The sequence below is a fragment of the Sinocyclocheilus rhinocerous genome, unplaced genomic scaffold (genome assembly GCF_001515625.1).
Source record: "Sinocyclocheilus rhinocerous isolate Xijiao unplaced genomic scaffold, SAMN03320098_v1.1 scaffold504, whole genome shotgun sequence".
NCBI classification, from domain to species: Eukaryota; Metazoa; Chordata; class Actinopteri; order Cypriniformes; family Cyprinidae; genus Sinocyclocheilus; species Sinocyclocheilus rhinocerous.
In genome coordinates, this window is record NW_015645076.1 from 4,238 (window position 1) to 21,353 (window position 17,116).

General features: G+C 38.9%; 1 protein-coding gene across 1 annotated transcript; it reads right to left on the reverse strand.

Annotated features, from left to right (window-relative positions):
• LOC107705535 (serum deprivation-response protein-like) lies at positions 1–15,545 on the reverse strand. Its single transcript, XM_016508841.1, has 2 exons — positions 14,691–15,545; positions 1–2,122 (listed from the first exon to the last, which is right to left on the reverse strand). The coding sequence occupies exons 1-2, from the start codon at positions 15,246–15,248 to the stop codon at positions 1,241–1,243; spliced, it is 1,440 nt and encodes a 479-aa protein (XP_016364327.1). The 5' UTR covers positions 15,249–15,545; the 3' UTR covers positions 1–1,240.
• Positions 15,546–17,116: the final 1,571 nt, after the last annotated feature.

A 17,116-nucleotide genomic window follows, 5' to 3' on the forward strand; every position in this document is an offset into this window, starting at 1 on the left:
TTTTTTTACTTTATCCTCTAACAGCACCATTTTATTTCTGGGTTTGCATGATAGCCAGTGCCGAAGTGTGCACAAATATCAGTAAATTGCATTTATTGTAAATTGATGAAGGTATTAGCCCATGGGGTTAGTCATTTCTCACATTTTGAAACTTCAGTTCAACACTCCAAACAGACTTTAACTTTTTTTTTGTACTTTTTCAGATCTCCACACTTCTCTGGCTTATTTGCATCCAACTGGGCTGATCGTCTCCTTCATCACTTTCAGAAATATGCCTGTAATCTAGACCTGCCTCACAGTGCCTGTTTCTCAGCCAGTATCAAGCCAACGGGAGCTTGAGAAATGGTCTCTGAAAAGAGCCATATATCAAAAGCAGGAACGCTTTCTGACTAGGGCCCGAGACATATGTGAAGCTCAGGGAAGATCAGGATCCCCCATATAAACTGCATTCCAGATTCAAAAGGTTATCACTATAAAGCAGAATTCTAGAATTCAGAAATTATATTTTTAGTTTAGTTTTTAGGGCAGTACACTTCCCACTTAGCTTTCTCACATCTTTTGGTCTCTGTATTTATGAGTTCACAGTATACATAGTGTTACTTGATTAAAACCAAAATGTAAAATTGAGTACATTACACATTTCTGATCAACACAGACATAGTACATGGAAGGAAATATGTGCTGTTTAATCTCAAAAACAAAACCGAATTGGACCAAGATTAGAAATAATCTAGGTTGCATGAAATCAATATCACGTTCAGGTGTGCACGGGCGATTCCAGAAGAGATGAATTGGATGAAAATCATGGGATAGATGGAGTGCAATTGGCATCCGTTGACTCCTTTGGCTGTAAGCGATTTGTTTTCCTTTGCCAACCTTCTCAGCTGACAGGTAAGCACCACCAGAGGAAGACAGAGTGTGCAGTAATACCAGCTGGAGTGGGTTTCTCACAAGCGGAAGGTTTGTAACAGACTGTTGGATTAGATGAACTGATAAGACTGCTTTCACATTCATTTCTGCTAAAAGACTAGGGACTAACACAGCGATATGGGATTTTAAAGCAAATGTCATATACTTCATGTATTTTGCCTTTGAATATACTGTATTGTAAGTCTGTATTTAGTGCGGACAGGGCAGATGTCTGGGTTCATGGCAGGGATGGCTGGCACTGATAAGGGAGAGAGTTTTTTTTTTTTCAGCTTAGGAGGATGTCCTGGGGCTGGATTGGAGGGTCAGGACATTAGGATGCTTGGCCTACAGCAACACCCTCTGCTTGGCCTGCAGCTGCAGCTTCTGCTAGAGGACTGTCTTCACTCTGCACTCTTTCTTTTCCATTTTCCTCCTCTCCTTCCTCTTCATCCTCTCCCTGTAAAGCATTGTGGGACACCTCTATCTGGGAGGCGTCCTGGGGCAGGGTCGCAGAAAGAGCATACTCCTCGCTTACTTCTGTGATCGACAGCTCAACCTCGGCTGTGCCATTCAGGATGTTGGGCACCTCCTCTTTCTCCATTGCTTCCACAGCTGCCTTTACTTCCTCCTGTGCTGGTGCAAGTTGGGAGTGGACCTCTTTGAAGGACAGGTCTTCAGTTGGGCTCTCAATCGGGGCCAGTTCGATGGAGGCAATGGCGCTCTCGGATTGAGCTGAGGCCTCAGCCTCTGGTTCAGCATCCCCACTGCGGTTCTTCTTGATGTTGAAGGTGAGAGGAGAGACCTTGAAAGAGGAGCTCTTGGCACTAGGGTTCTTCTGGTGGTTCGGTGTCAGACTCTTCTTGATTTTCTCACGCTTCTCTGGGGACACAATCTTGGTGCCGATCTTGTTCATCTTCTTCTCGATATTCTGCCTGGAGAAAGCTTTCTTCAGGCTGTCCACTTTCTTCAGACTGGAGCGCTTGATCTTCTCAGCTCGAGATTTTTCAACTCTGGTTTCACTCTCGAGGTCCAAAGCAGCCAAAATTTCATCGTCGTCCTCTTCTGGTCCCTGCTCCTCATCCGAGGAGAGGGCGATGGTCTGAAGGCCCTCCTCTTGAGAACGGTTGGCATCAATGGTCGGGGTCGCCTCCTCCACTTCAGATAATGGTGCAGGTTCCTTCACAAAGACACTTGAAGGGATTTCATTTTCCTCCTGCACAACAAAAAATGAAAAAAGATCTAATAAATTATTCAGTTCACATACAGCATTATTTTCACTCCACATATGATTGCCCTTAAGACACAGTTCTGCCAAAATTGGTGCTCAGAATTTTTAGATTTCAAAATCTTTGTTATTGTAATAGGCAGTGGTTTCCCACTTACTAATGCCACAGAAGAATCCAAGTCAGTGCTGAAATTGCTTCCTACAAGATTTGTATTTTTTTGCCTAGACAACTGGAGTGTAAGAATGTTGATGATACATAGAGCAGTCATGTGTTGGTGGGAGATATCTTTAATCGTTTCTACATAACATCATACTCTATTAATGCCTTTCAGAAGGTCTTAAGATAATCGAAATGCCTTTTAGAAAAGGGTAAAAGCTTTATGGTGAGGTCCATAGCTTAATAGAAAATTAAATGAATCTAATGTAATACTTAAAATGAACAAGAAAAAAAAAGAGAGAAGCCGCTGTCTCTGGTACTCTGAAAAGTCTCTAAAAGCCAGTTTCCTGGCCGGATCAAAACAACAGAGAGAAAAAAAACTCTTCTTAAAATGTACAACAGGACACCTTCAGCCAATGGTTTGTCTGGCTTTGCAGGGGCCATTATGAAGGGGTTTAAACTAATTAATTACTTGTTGCACTTAGAAGTACAGTGAGCTGTCAAAGAGCTGTCAATGTCCTTGACCACACAATTAGGTTTTATTATACTTTCAAGAATTTGTCTTTTAAAAGAATATACAGTGTCACAAACATCATCAAGGTCATTATGCTCAGCTTGTAATATGAAGCACTATATGCAGTGAAGTTGAGTAGTGGATGCATGCTTTTTAAAATGACACAAGGGGACAAGATCATCTGTTGTGAAAAACATTGTGTACCGACCCACTTTTCCTTTCTGGAGACAATCATAAAGGCTGAAGAATAGTGAGACGATAGGAAGGAAGGCCAGGCATGACCCTACACAACTCATATCAGAGTTTCCACTGAGTTTTGGAAGACAGCCAGGACAGAAAGAGAGAGAGAGCAGGGCAACTGGAAAAAGAGAGAAAGCAGGGAAGTCTGGTGTAGGGCTTTGAAATGGAGTGGGATGAGGTTCAGAAAGCATTTGGGGTGGAGTGCAGCAATACCTGGACAGAAGCCCTGTTTGCCCCCCACCCATCAGAAAGTTCCATGGCATGTCAGAAATGCGCAGGAGAGCCTGAGAGCCTCTCTCTTAGCGATAAGACTCTAAATTCTAATATAGATGAGGTCATGTCACATAGGAAACCTCCCAGTTAATCACTTTAACTGTACTGTTTAGATACAGTCTGAAATGTAAGCACACACAATATAGGAATGCAAATACCCCCTTGTTTGGGCATATATGTTCTCTTAGGGCTCAATTATGAAGGAAACATTATTGCACTATTTTTTAAATAGTTTTTCTTATGTGAACTAAACTGTTGCTTATTTCTCAGTAGAAATAGCATCATGGACATTTAAATTGACGTTCGTTGAAATGATCATTTATGACTCCCAACTGACTCTTCGCCTGGAGTTTGATTGACAGGTGATCTGACCAATCATAACGGCGAATCTGCCATTTTGTCCGACAAACAAACCATAGAGTAGATTAACATCGGTGGACTTAACCATGAAAAATGGTGCGTATTGACGTCTTTCTGCAGTTGAAATAAGATACCTTCTGATGTTCATTCATGTTTATTTTGTGCTATAACTAGTAAAGAGGAAGAGAGGCACTACAGCGATCTGTCACGACACATTAAAGAGACACAAAACTCTTTAGTATAGGGGCCAATTCTCACTATTAAGTAGTTGCTTATTAGCATGCCTATTATTAATATATTGGCTGTTTATTAGTACTTTTAAAGCACATATTCTGCATGACCATAATCTATATCCCTAATCCTACCCAATACCTAAACTTAACAACTACTACCTTACTAACTGTTAATAATCAGCAAATTAGGAGTTTATTGAGGGAAAGGCCGTAGTTAAAGGGGTCATATGATGCTGCTAAAAAGAACATTATTTTGTGTATTTGGTGTAATGAAATGTGTTTATGCGGTTTAAGGTTCAAAAAGCACATTATTTTCCACATACTGTACATTATTGCTTCTCCTCTATGCCCCGCTTTTCTGAAACGCCTGATTTCTAGTCGTGTCCTCTTTTGGAAGGCCAAACAAAGTAGTTTCACTTTCACAACGAAACACAGCGTCACACATGGCGGGCTAGAGTGAATAAGTTAAGAGTCAACCACGCCGTTTTAGGTAGGTGTGGCTGACTCTTAACTTTTATAAAGAATATCTCTTTGGATTTGAGACTTTAGTCTTTGCAACTTTACAGATCTTCTTTATGCACCAAGAGCTTGTAACACTCCAAAGAGAAAGGAAAAATTGAAATCGCATCATATGACCCCTTTAATGGTTTGTTAATGGCGAGAATTGGGCCTTAAAATAAAGTGACTGAATTTCTTTATAAAAAAATGACAACATTTTAAAGCTTGAGATTTTGTTTCATACCAAAAGTAACCTGCTCTGTCTTGTCTGTCGGTGTGTTGTCAATGTCCTCTTTGCTCCGTGATGTATTTTTCACTGTGTGAGAACATTATGTGTGGCGTGAGAGCGCCATGGCTTGTCGGACATAGCAACAGTAACTAAGGGAGGTGGGTCTTTGCGAATGGTCAATTGCTTCATCAAGTTCTATTTTATTCTTTTTATATCTTTTTATATTTTTATCCAAAGCTCACACACAGAATTGAGATATAATAAGCAGCGAAGGAAACATCTAAGCTGCCTTCGAAAAGCAAACAGATGAAGGTACCTTAGTAGAATGTTATGCAAACATTGAATTTGAACATGCCTTGATCATTCTGGTATACTGCCTGCAAAGGGATAGAAAGGTTGTGTTCCTCTCTGAACTGCCTGTTGTAACTCTGGCCTCTGAAGCTCTCTGTGTGCGAGGGAATGAGGGTTTGGCCTGTCAAAGTGGAGGAATATGTTTGACCGAACAGAACAGAACTAACAAAAAGGATACATTATGACTGACGGTAATCCCTGTGGATATATGCAACGTGCTAAACCAGGGCTGAAATACCGCTTTTGGGATTTAGCAGATCTGTTCACCCACGAAAGAGCTTTACTTTGGACAGCAAATATGGATCAAAGGTATTGGTATGATTTTGCTGGCACAGTTTAAGAATGAATCTGGCCAACTCCCTGCAAACTTTAACATAGAATTTCCATGCGCCATCAGTCTCTGATCAGAGTTACCAGTTAGTAAACTTCGATACTTGGACTTAGAAACAAAGCTTTAGAAAACAGAGTGACATAACATTGTTCATAATTGTATATTTGCATTTAAGGATCATGAAAGCAAAGTATTGTATGTTTGTATTGTTTCCCTCCAGCTGCTTTGATAAAGTAGAGTATGAGTCACTTTTTGTTGTGATGGGATTGTTAGAGGGTTTTTTTTTGGCAAGGTGCAGTTTTTCATGAACCTCCTGACTATGACACAAGTAGAATGTGTTTAAAATTAAACATCAAGAAATGGGTGTAGAGATGCCAGATGATAACGTTTTGGGAATCAGAGGAATCACAATGGAAATTAAGTGTTTCACTTCAGTATTTTAAAGTTAAAATTGTAACCATAGCAAGAACAAATAAACAGTTATCCTCCTTCAGTGTCATATTTAGAAATATTAGTATTAGTAAAGGCAATACCATGACATATAATTAATAATTTAGATAAAATATATATTTCCCTCGATTACAATAAATAAAATACAATAAGGATAATGAATGAAATAATGAAATGGTTTTGCATTAAAGTAATGGTAAAGTTATTATTATTATTATATTTGACATTGTGGTGAAATAAGAATATTGTGAGGTTCAAGATATTCACCCTAAAGATCTATTATATATATATTTTTTGTAGTATTTATTTGGCAAAGCTTTAAAAATAGGTTTTATGGCTCAATTTACTCAACTCAGAGGAGTCAGTGCTGAGTTGCTGTGTTGTTTGGATGCCTCTGATATTGCTCTTTGTTTACATTTGTTTGTATTTGCATGTTTTCAAGTACTGTACTCAAGACTGTATAGTTGGCAATCCGTAGCTCAAATTGCCAATTTGAAAAGGAAGAGGGAAAAGGTGCTGAGGCACTGGACTAGCCTGAGTGGCAAGAAGAGTGTCTATCAACAGTCATTAAATCACTTTTTAGTCGTAACTGTATATATACAGCAATGTCAGTAACTCACAAATCCCCAGCATGTAGGAAAGTCTCTAAGAAGTGTTGACATACGTGACAGCAGCTTGCGTAATTGTACTCTTTAAAGTGAACAGTTTCTCTTGACTTAACTTGGTTAACCAGGTTCAGGCTTGTCCCCGGAACCTGTGTATCTTAAATGGCTTAATATGAACAGCTTATGCTGATGGCAAAAACACAAAGTAACATACACCCCTCAAATTATTAAATACAATAGATCAGCTATACAAACAGGTTAAAGAATTCCCCCTTACAGCCTCCAGAGACACAAGTTCCTGTCATTTTCTCAGTGGGGAACCAAACAGTTCATTCCATGCATTCTGCCTTTTAGGTACGAGATCTGGAAATGACTTGTAAATGACTATAACCTCCTCTACATCTACACTGTCTTCATATTCTAGTTGTGTTCAAATTTTTTGGACTCTCTTAAAATATGTTTTTGTCACTAAAGATCATGATTACCTCACGTTGCGCAGCCTGTCAAATGATACTCTAGGCTTGATTCATTTGCGTACTAAACTGGCTCTTGCCTCAGGCAATGTAGGCACTTATGATAGCCGAGTTGATGTATGATTTTTCATATATGCACGAAAATATAAGGAGATCTCACAAGGCGTAAATACAGTTTCTGTTACAGTTTATGGAATCAATTTTTAGAGAGAATGTTTTAGTAAACAGTTTGAGTTTGAGTTTGAGTCAGTGCACACAATGCATGCTTTGTGCCTGCACTCTTTGTGCAAGAAAAAAGACTGGGTTTTATTTGATGTTTATTTGACCAGATGTGGTCTTAGACACATAAATGCCTGCATTACTTTATGCCCGCCGTTACTTAAAATTAGTCTTAACGTTGTTCCAGACAACAAAAAGGCACAAAAGAATATCATGGGCTTTTTTTCAATATAAATATGTATTTCACTTTTTATGGTACTTTTATGCTTGAAGCTTAAGAAGTCCGTTCTCCATTAATTATTTTATTATTAAAAATTTTTTATTTTGTATTCTGCAGATGAATGTCATACAAGTTTGAACAACATGACGATGAATAAATGACAGAATTTTCAGTAAAATGTCCAATTAAAAACCTTTTGATCTAAAGATAAAAATAATTGAAATTAGTTTATTGACAATTATGAATTACTTCAAATTTATACTATTTATGAATTTCTTTACAAAATGTATTATCTGTATTATTAAATTGAATTTTCAAAAAAATTTATTAATTATTTTTTAAATGGATGAATTAGTGAAAAGCAGCCCAGTTATCCACTTTAAAGAAGCTAAAATATTTGTTTTGACTTAACATGGTTTGGTCAGTAATTCCTATAGATCCATTTGTATATTACATATCTCATTTATTATATAGATGTGTCCAAATGTTTGACATTTGGCTAGTGTATGTCCACAGATATACACACACAAGCGCAGGCACCTCTCTGTACCACGATCTCTCCTCTCTTTGCTGTCAGTTATAGCGTTATCAGAGACGCTATCCAGTTGTTTTCCCAATATTCACTTCATGTTCTAAACACACTTGACGTATGCGTCACCTTGAGGGCTATACTTATTAAGTATTGGGGGTAAATATTTGCTCAGGGGTGATGTGTGGTGAGTAGAGAGAGAGTTGTAAGTGGCTGTATTTGAAGGCGGGGGGTTATTTTTAAGCTCATGCTATGTTTTTCTTTAGCGATGCAGTAGGACCTCCAGCCCCTGTAATTCCCTGAAAAATTTTAATGCTTACATTCCCCTTCCTGCTGGAGAGTAGAGAGTTGTAAGTGGCTGTATTTGAAGGCGGGGGGTTATTTTTAAGCTCATGCTATGTTTTTCTTTAGCGATGCAGTAGGACCTCCAGCCCCTGTAATTCCCTGAAAAATTTTAATGCTTACATTCCCCTTCCTGCTGGCCATTAACATCACATCTGACAGGAAGCAACTGTTTAACCTCATACACTCACCCATGTTCTCTGCTTTTTCGTCACATGTGAGATGCATGTACATTCTCTGTCTCAAATATACAGAGGGATCTTTGCAACACACTGAAAGAGAGAAAAGAGAGTAATGTTTGTTTGGAGTGTTGATAATAACTAAGAAGTCAAATAGCTGCTATTTTAACAATTTGTTTTATTTTGTAGCATGGTGATAATTCAACTGTTTCTATAATAGTTTTCTATTGCAACCCAACAAGATGAGGCAATAATTGAACACACTTAACTAGAATGCCACTTTCTCTCTTTCAGATACCATTGGTAAATCATTTTAGCTAGTTAGTTCACTGGACACTTAATTTTACATAAAGGAGTAGATCACCCAAAAATGTAAATTTAGAATTTGAAATTTGAATTGATTCACCCAAAAATCTGAAAATGTACTCACCCTGAGGCCATTAAGATGTGGATGAGTTTGTTTTTTCATCTGAACAGATTTGGAAAAATGTAACATTGCCTCACTTGCTCACCAAAGGATCCTCTGCAGTGAATGGGTGCCGTCAGAACTCCAAACAGAGTTCAAACAGATGATAAAAACATCACAATAATCCACAAGTAATCCAAACACCTCCAGTCCATCAACATCTTATGATGTGAAAAAAAAACAAGTCCATCAATAAGATGTTTTTAACTTCCAACAATTGCATCTGGCTAAAATATAATTTTATCTATAGTATTGCTTTCTCCAGTGAAGAAGTCATTTAATCTGAATCAGGAGAAAAATATGCACAGATTGAGCACTATTTATAAGCATAAACAGTCATTTTTTTATTTTATTTTTTTATGTAAAAGGACAACAGAGGATGGGCAATTCACTATGTTAATTGATAGACGGCAGTCATGTGGATTACTTGTGGATTATTGTGATGTTTTTATCAGCTGTTATACTATACATTATGAGTAATTTGTACTTGTTAACTGTATAGCTTAATCAGTTCAACACTGTTTGTGTGTGCAAAGAAATGTAGGCTACTGTTACGTGTATGGGTGTGCATGTGTTTTCGTGTGTGTAAGATGTGAGGCGGAACAAAATAGTTGGAGCAGGATGGGGTGGGAGAGCTGAGTGGAAGAGGCTTTCCCTCTCTAAAAAAATCAGCCCTGGCAACAACTTCAAGCAACAATGACCACGTTTACATGCATAATTGGCAGCGATCAGAGTAAGGAATTACATAGATTAAGATGTTTACATGACATGAGCAAATCTCTTCAAGCATGCTACTTGCCATTATTACAATTATTCACTGAGAAATGTTCTTTTGTCAGAGTTCGAGAAATGCGATTCAATCCTATGCCTGTATAGTGCGATTTAAAACTACAGTACCTTAACGTTTTACTGCAATTATGGCTATTCTGATTATGTCATGAGCTTCAACTTAATCCCAGAACTTCCTCAAACACGTTATATTATAATATGACGTGTTGTAAAACATGTCGCATCACTGACTATGTGGTAGTTTTAGTTTTAATGGTAGTTTTGGTTTTAGCTCCAAATTATATACTTAACAAGTTTAAACATTACATTTTATGTATATATATACACACACACACACACACACACACACACACACACACAAACTCTCTTTCTGATGGCACCCATTCACTGCAGAGGATCCGTTGGTGAACGAGTACAATTTCAGCAAATTTTCATTTTTGGATGAACTTTTAATGGTCAAAAAATGCTTAAGGAAATAATGAATCATCACAAAGTTGTTTTCCTAGATATCTTGGTCTAATCTAATAATTATATATATTTAAAATACGTTCACTTTATATATATACATTATATTACAGGGCTCTCTGGAATACTTGATTCTGATTGGTCAGTCACAGTATTTTGCATTCTGTATTTTTCCCCTCACATAATGTAAAAATTTCAGTATTTCTTGTCCATTACTATTTTTTTTCCCAAAGTAGTCTCTGTAATAAGTGGAATAATGTGCAGTCAGTGAGTCATTATTGCAGAATAAGCTTTATCGGGGTAATCAGGACCCTGATGTGAATCAGAGGTCTTATATCAGCCTAAATGGGTTTATTTATTACTTAACCTTTATTCTGAAAGAAGAGGTTGATGAAAGATCAGTGTGAAAGGGCATGGTTTTGTTGCAGTTTCCTTTGTAGTTGATGTGTAGTCTGTTTCTGGGCTGGTTTGTCCCAGCATGTATGTCCCCATGAGTTCCCATGGCATTATGAGTGTGTATAGTTTTCCCTCTGTGCTGGCATTGCTCCCTGTCACGGGACACACACAATACCAGCTTTTGTCTGTTCAGTGTGTGTGTGTGTGCGTGTATTTAGATAGGACTAAAGGGCCAGAGTTCTGTCAGCTTTTGAAACCCTAGTGCAAAAGGATGTCTGTTTTTTGTAGATTATTACAGTATATGTCCAGCTCAGGAAGGCCCAGCCAGTGTTAACTTACAATTCTGTCAGACACTGAGAATATCAATTGCCTTCATCTGCTTCAATAATTTAGTATTTAGCATATAGCGCTATCACAGGTGTGCTTTTGTGTTTGTTTTTTCTTTCATTAGTGTGTGTGTTTCCTAGTGTATAAATTTTCTGTATGCTTGTGCTCAATTTTGATTTGATTGTCAAATATGAATTTAAACGAGTTGTTTGCATTTCATTTGATTTCATTCTGGCTGTTAAAAAAAAAGGAGGTGAGCACCTGCAGGCAGTATATTGGACAGCTGTCAGGATAACTATAAACATGCTGCGTGTTTAAATGTACTGAGTAAATGCTACAATGAGAAGTGTTTTATAATTTAATATGTCTGTTCATTCTTTTGACAGAAGTAAGATTTATTGTGTAATAGGGCTGGCTAAAAAATATAGATCTTTTTTCATTTAATCATGAATATAGTAAATTTCACAAACAAACGACTTTTATGAGCCTTTTTAGTGCATCAGAAGCACAGTACATGTGACGAGTGTAGCTTGATTCCTAAAACAAGTGATTCTTATGAGCACCTAGTAGTTGTTAGTGGTCTCATGCATATGAACATGTCGAATTCCTCTCATATAACACATTTCACATGCTTATCCAGTATTTAACCCTGTCCAGTGGAATGGTGCAGGTCGGACCCCGAGGCCACCTACCTGCTAGAGGTGTAAATATTTGCGTGTACAATTTTTTTTTTTTTAAATGACAGTTTTGTTATTTAATCACAATGCAATTTGATTCTTTTTGGTTCAACAATATATTTTACACCTCTGACGTTTATGTTTTCTCATACATGGACAATTTAGCTCACCAAATACACTATTCACAGTTCTATTCAGATTGCCTCCTGCTCAGTGAGAGTTGATTTACACTCTTTTCTGTAACAGTTGTTGGTGACAGCAACATTCACACATTACATATTTAGAAAAATAGTGTTTCTTTTTAATGGACTAACTTTTTGATGATTTGTTTCTCAGGAATTAAATGTTAATGTCATCTTTTGTACCGCCGTACAAAAATTGTACCGCTTATACACTTCTGTCATTACCGTGGTGTGATTTCAGACTAATTTGCTATTTTTTATTTTCTTTTATTAAATGATCTTTTTTTTAAAATAAGTTTTCCATGTGTAAAGTTGTGTTTGTTTTAGTGAATTAGTAGCTCAAAAAAACAGTTCCAGATAGTTTCAAACTTAGGTGACTTTTGTGTAATTTTCACATACACTTTTTTTTTTTTTTTTGAATATCACTGAGCAACAGCTATGTTGCAAATCTATGAGCACTTTTCTCATCTTTTAGCATTTTCATCTTAACACCAGTGCACCAGTGGGAACTCTAACAGTAAGCTGAGTTTGGAGAGACATAATACCTTTTTGATGGACAACAGAAAACAAACACTCGTCTTCTCTGCCTACAGGCCTTCTTGCACTCACACTTTTTCTCCCCCTCTCTCCCTCTCTCTCTGGAGAGGCACAGATAGCCTTATTAGGTGATAGCGAAGGGCTAGTTGTAAAAATATTCCATCTTGTGAAATATTCCTACTCTAGATTTGACTTTCAGCATGAAAAAAATTGGAGCATTGTGTGCTGAAAGTAATGAGAATTTGGAAATATTGTGCAGCTATAACACAATCCATATGTGAAGTTTTGAGAAACACAGGGACAATTAGTTAAATATGTTAATTGAACGTTGCATCATGCAAAAGAATTGCAACTGGAATGATGTTTGGCTAAATCCAGGAAGTCTCCTCATAAGCTAACAAACTTTACAAGCTCCTTCTTCCTTTTCTCTTTTATGGCTGTGGTGACCAGTGTCTTGATCCATGTTTCATGGAGTTCTAATTGATTTTGGTTACTGGCCTATTTATATCATTTTGAATATGGGAGAGACTCTCTCCCCTTCTGGAATGTGAGTGTTTGAGCCAGAGTTTCTGCTTATGCAAGAACAACATTCTCTCTCCCGCCTGTAAGTCCGCCTAAGGGGGAAGCCAAGCCCCCCGAATCCAACAACAGCAGGCGAAGATAAAAGTGAAAAACACAGGCAGGCAGGGTGTGGTGAACACCTGAATGTAGCTATAGAGATCAGGAAATTTGTTGTTTGTTTGTTGACTTACAAAATCACAAAGGCTTCACCCGAAAGTCTTTTTAAGTTTTTGTCAAGCTTGTTTAGTAGTGGACAATTGTATATAAATGTGAAACACTTCGCACAAGTGACTTGAAAACGTTTTTTTTTTGGTTCCCCCACAGAAGTTGTGTTTGTTTAATAATGAGGATAGTTGCAGTACTGGTCAAATCCTATCATTCCTTAGAAACAAACCCAGGCAACCCCACGGGAGAGTGTAAGGGGGGAGGGGGGGTTTAATGAAGGAACATTAAAGTAAATAAAACATGGATTGTCCAAGAATGTTTGTGTGGGTCTGTCAGGCATGTTTGGTGGAAATGTTAAAGCTCTGGGAACATTTTGCCCCTGTGTCCACCACAGTCCAACCCATCCTAACTATGATGCAGGACAGATCAGGAGAACACAAGAACCCCATGGCTGGATTAACACACATTCCCTTAGATGATGACCAGACATGCCTGGACTGCTTTGCAAATGCTTAGAAAATGAAAAACAGCAAACCAAATCCCTTTCTGCAAGTAATGAGCCTGAAATAATTTGGACAAAGAGGGAAATCTCAACCGTCATACCCTCCAATCGGATTTCCCTCCAAATAAACAAGGTAGGTGCCATAGCAACACAAACAAACACACACACAAACACACACACACCATTTTTGGCCAGCTTTAACAAACAGCACTCTGTCTATGACGGCAACTGTAGAAACTACAGGGTGTTTTCACACTAGTTCATCGAAGAAATTTACCGTCCCATCTTAGTTTAAACACTCTCTTCGCACATGGAAAGTTGACTTTCTAAAAATGTGTTTCTCTAGACCCTCTCTCATTCTCTACATCATGTACTTCTGCAGTAACCACACAGCTGGGAAGAGAGAGGGGAAAATGGAAAGCCTCTCTCAGCACTCTCTGTCTTTGGAATCACTGAGTCATTCGGTTGATTGTAGGTCTTGCAGTAAACAGCAGCTAGCCAGTGTAGCATAGCACATTTCAGCACGGGTCTTCTGACAACAGGATACACATTACGGTGCACTGTAGCTGATCTCTGGACACACCTTCTATTCAAGGCTATTGTGTTTTAAATAATAGCTTTTGGCTAAGCTTCAAAACAAGCCTCCCCTATTGAGTCTCTCTCGAGCTCTCTAGCTCTTGGAATCCTACTGATTTTCTTTCTGAAATATTGGGATATCTAAAATTCTAGCTAGGTATTTGAGAGGTTAATACTTTGAGTCAAGTACAAAACTGGCAAGGACTTACAAGGAGTTGTGCTTTCAGGTGCTCAAACATCCACAAATAAAGCCATGGATTTGACCAGGTTTGACATCCCAGAAACACTCGACAGTTTGGGTAGTCTGTCTGAGCTTTTGACCCCAAAGCATTAGCCATTAGAGACAGAGATAAGAGGCGACCACCTAGTTCTTGCTTCCATTCCATGCCACCTCACAATGACCTTAAGCGACATCACACCCTCTCAAGCATTGCTTTCATCTTTACACTATGAACTTTCACCATTCTCCCCTGCTTCAGAAATGGACCTACCCTGAGGGAGGCATGTGATCTGTTCTTCAACTATGAGGTAATTTAGTCAAATGGCATTTAGATTCATTAGACTCAGCTAATATCCCTTATTGTTATGAGAGTTGGAGACAGTTAAACTGTCGATGATCACCCACACAATGCCATCATTCAGTGTCCTCACATGAGCACATCAAACACCCCACCACCAACTGCTCCCCATTACACACAATGTACATTTACCTGGAAGATGAGCACTTTGAAGTTGTTTCTTTTGATCAGCTGAGCATGATTAGCCTCCAATTTCTTCACCTGGACGGCCTGCTTATCCATCTTGTCCTTGACCTCCTTCATGTGGATGCTGACCTTGCGACTCTTCTCCAGGAGTTTGCTGACCGTGTTGGAAGTGGAAGTGTGACTTTTGGAGAGCTTGGTCATATCGTTCTGGATGCCCCTCACCGACCCCTCTATCTCAAACTGTCTCATCTCCATCTTATGCTGGTTCTCTTGCACCGTGTCCAGCATGTTCACCAGCTTATCTAGAAGTGTCAAGACAGTGATGGCATTCACTTGACCTGTTGGTGAAGCTCCATCTCTGGTGAGAGTGCTTGTAGTGCCCCTAGCCAGAGGCCCAGGGCTGCTAGGTTCTCCAATAGAGGCGTTGGTTGCGACGGTGCCCAGCTGTGAGAGGCTATGTGTGGGTGAAGACTGAGTGGGGCTGGGGCTTGGCACCACCAGCTCTTGGTTCTCATGTGTGCTGACCATGCTGCTCCTCTCTGCTTGCACTGCATCTTCTCCCATTCTGAAGCTGCTCTTAGTCTCGACGGATAACTTTACTTAAGAAAATGGTCTCGTTCTTTACCTTTCTTCACCTTTAAGTGAGCTGGTCTGGCTGTACTGAGTTCCCCTCCTAGTTGGTTTTAGTGCCACCACGTTCTTACAGCTTTGATTCTTGTTTACAGGCTTGGGAATAACTTTTCAGCTTCCAGGTTCAACGTTCCCACCCCTTTTTGAAGATAGCCTCACTCTTTCCTCTCTCTCTCTGCCTCTCCCTCCCTCTCTGGTGCGATTGGAAGAGCCGTGTAGAGGCTTCCCCACAGCTTAAAAAGCCTGTCCACACCCTATGGGGGTGGAGCTTGGTTTCCATGGAAGCTAGCCTGGCCCATTGGTGAGGGAGTTATGTGTTTGCATGTGTCAAGTGCGAGTATGTGAGTGTGTACGCTGGAACATGAGCAACTCTCTTCACATGTAGAACCTCCCCCTAACTCTCTCTGGCTCTCTAGGTTTTGTTCTGTTTATATTGAAGAGAGCAATAGAATATTAAGAGTCATGTTTGAAGGATGAGCTCATCTGTGAATAAAGAGAGAGAGAGTGAGAGAGATACAGAAAGGAAGATAAAACAAATGTGTGTGTTTTGCCTTTAAATAAAGATTTGCTAAGCAAGAGTTTTCTGCGTGGGTAGATATGCACAAGAATTTGTGTATATTTGCCTGTATTTATTTTCTAAGAGTCTTTTTTTTTCAGTTGTAGCCATTCTAAGTTTATTCTGGAAACAATGTCACACAAACAGTTCTCAGGCCGTGTGAGTGGAGTCATTTTTCCTCCCTCCAGCAGTAGCAGGAGCATGGCGAAACTTAGCAGCAGAACTGGAAAACTTTGCATTTACATTTCACTATGCAGGGAAATATTATAGACAATAAATTATTAAATCTTAAATCTTAAAAAATAGTGTGAAACCTCCTTGTCATTTTCTTGGGTGTTTGCCTCTTATACACGCAAACACAGAATGTCTTAATTGCTCCCATTTCCTTCTTTCTGCATTGTTATACGTGCCTCCATGATGTAATTTCCTCTCGTTTTTCCTTTGCAGGGTAATGGCTGTGGAAACACAGACTTCTGAGAGTGGAAAAGAGTCCATTCATGGACCTCTGACCTCTACTATGGGGATACGTTACATGCTAACACAGATTACATAACATTTTCATAGCATACAAGCACATGAATTTTGACACAAGTTCATATTGTGTTTTCTAAATGCAAAACAGTTGACAGGCATGTGTGTGCTTGTATAGCGCTAGGCTCACGCTGTAGTAAATAACATGGTGATTTAGAACCTTTCCTTAGTTAGCAAATAGTAGTTTAACATGCATTTGAATGACAGTAAAAAGAGGAATTAAGAGACAGGATGAGAGAAAGGGTGAGAGATGTAATTCTGCCTGTTAGGATTACATTAAAAGGGTGGGGATTCCTGCTTTATCAACTTTTCCCCCATTGTTCTCATTCCAGGGAACTCGCATCTTGATCTCGGGTTTTCTATGGGAATATCTCAAAACACTTGAAGGCAAATGGCTCAGGTTGCATATCTTTTAGAAACGACTTGTCGCCCCCTGGAGAAAACACTATGTAATTGCAACATCAGAGCACAAGTGCAACAAGATCAGATTGTCTGGAATACCACAGCTGCTTCCTTGGAAACTCTTACAGTGACACAAGTTCAGTACATATGAACTCCCCTTTTATGCATGGGAGTCAAAGAGTATTTATGTGTTCTTGAAGCATTTAGGAAGATACTTTGAAATCATCCCAAAATGAAATGCCAAATTGTGATGTAATTTATTAATGTGCCATTGTGCAAAAACTGGTAGCTGAGGAAGTATACAACATAAAGT

Coding starts and splice junctions, on each gene's coding strand:
- LOC107705535 (XM_016508841.1), bottom strand. CDS start 15,248: ATGGGAGAAGATGCAGTGCAAGCAGAGAGGAGCAGCATGGTCAGCACA. Junction 2,123..14,690: donor TCAAAGTGCTCATCTTCCAG/GTAAATGTACAT, acceptor TTTGTTGTGCAG/GAGGAAAATGAAATCCCTTC.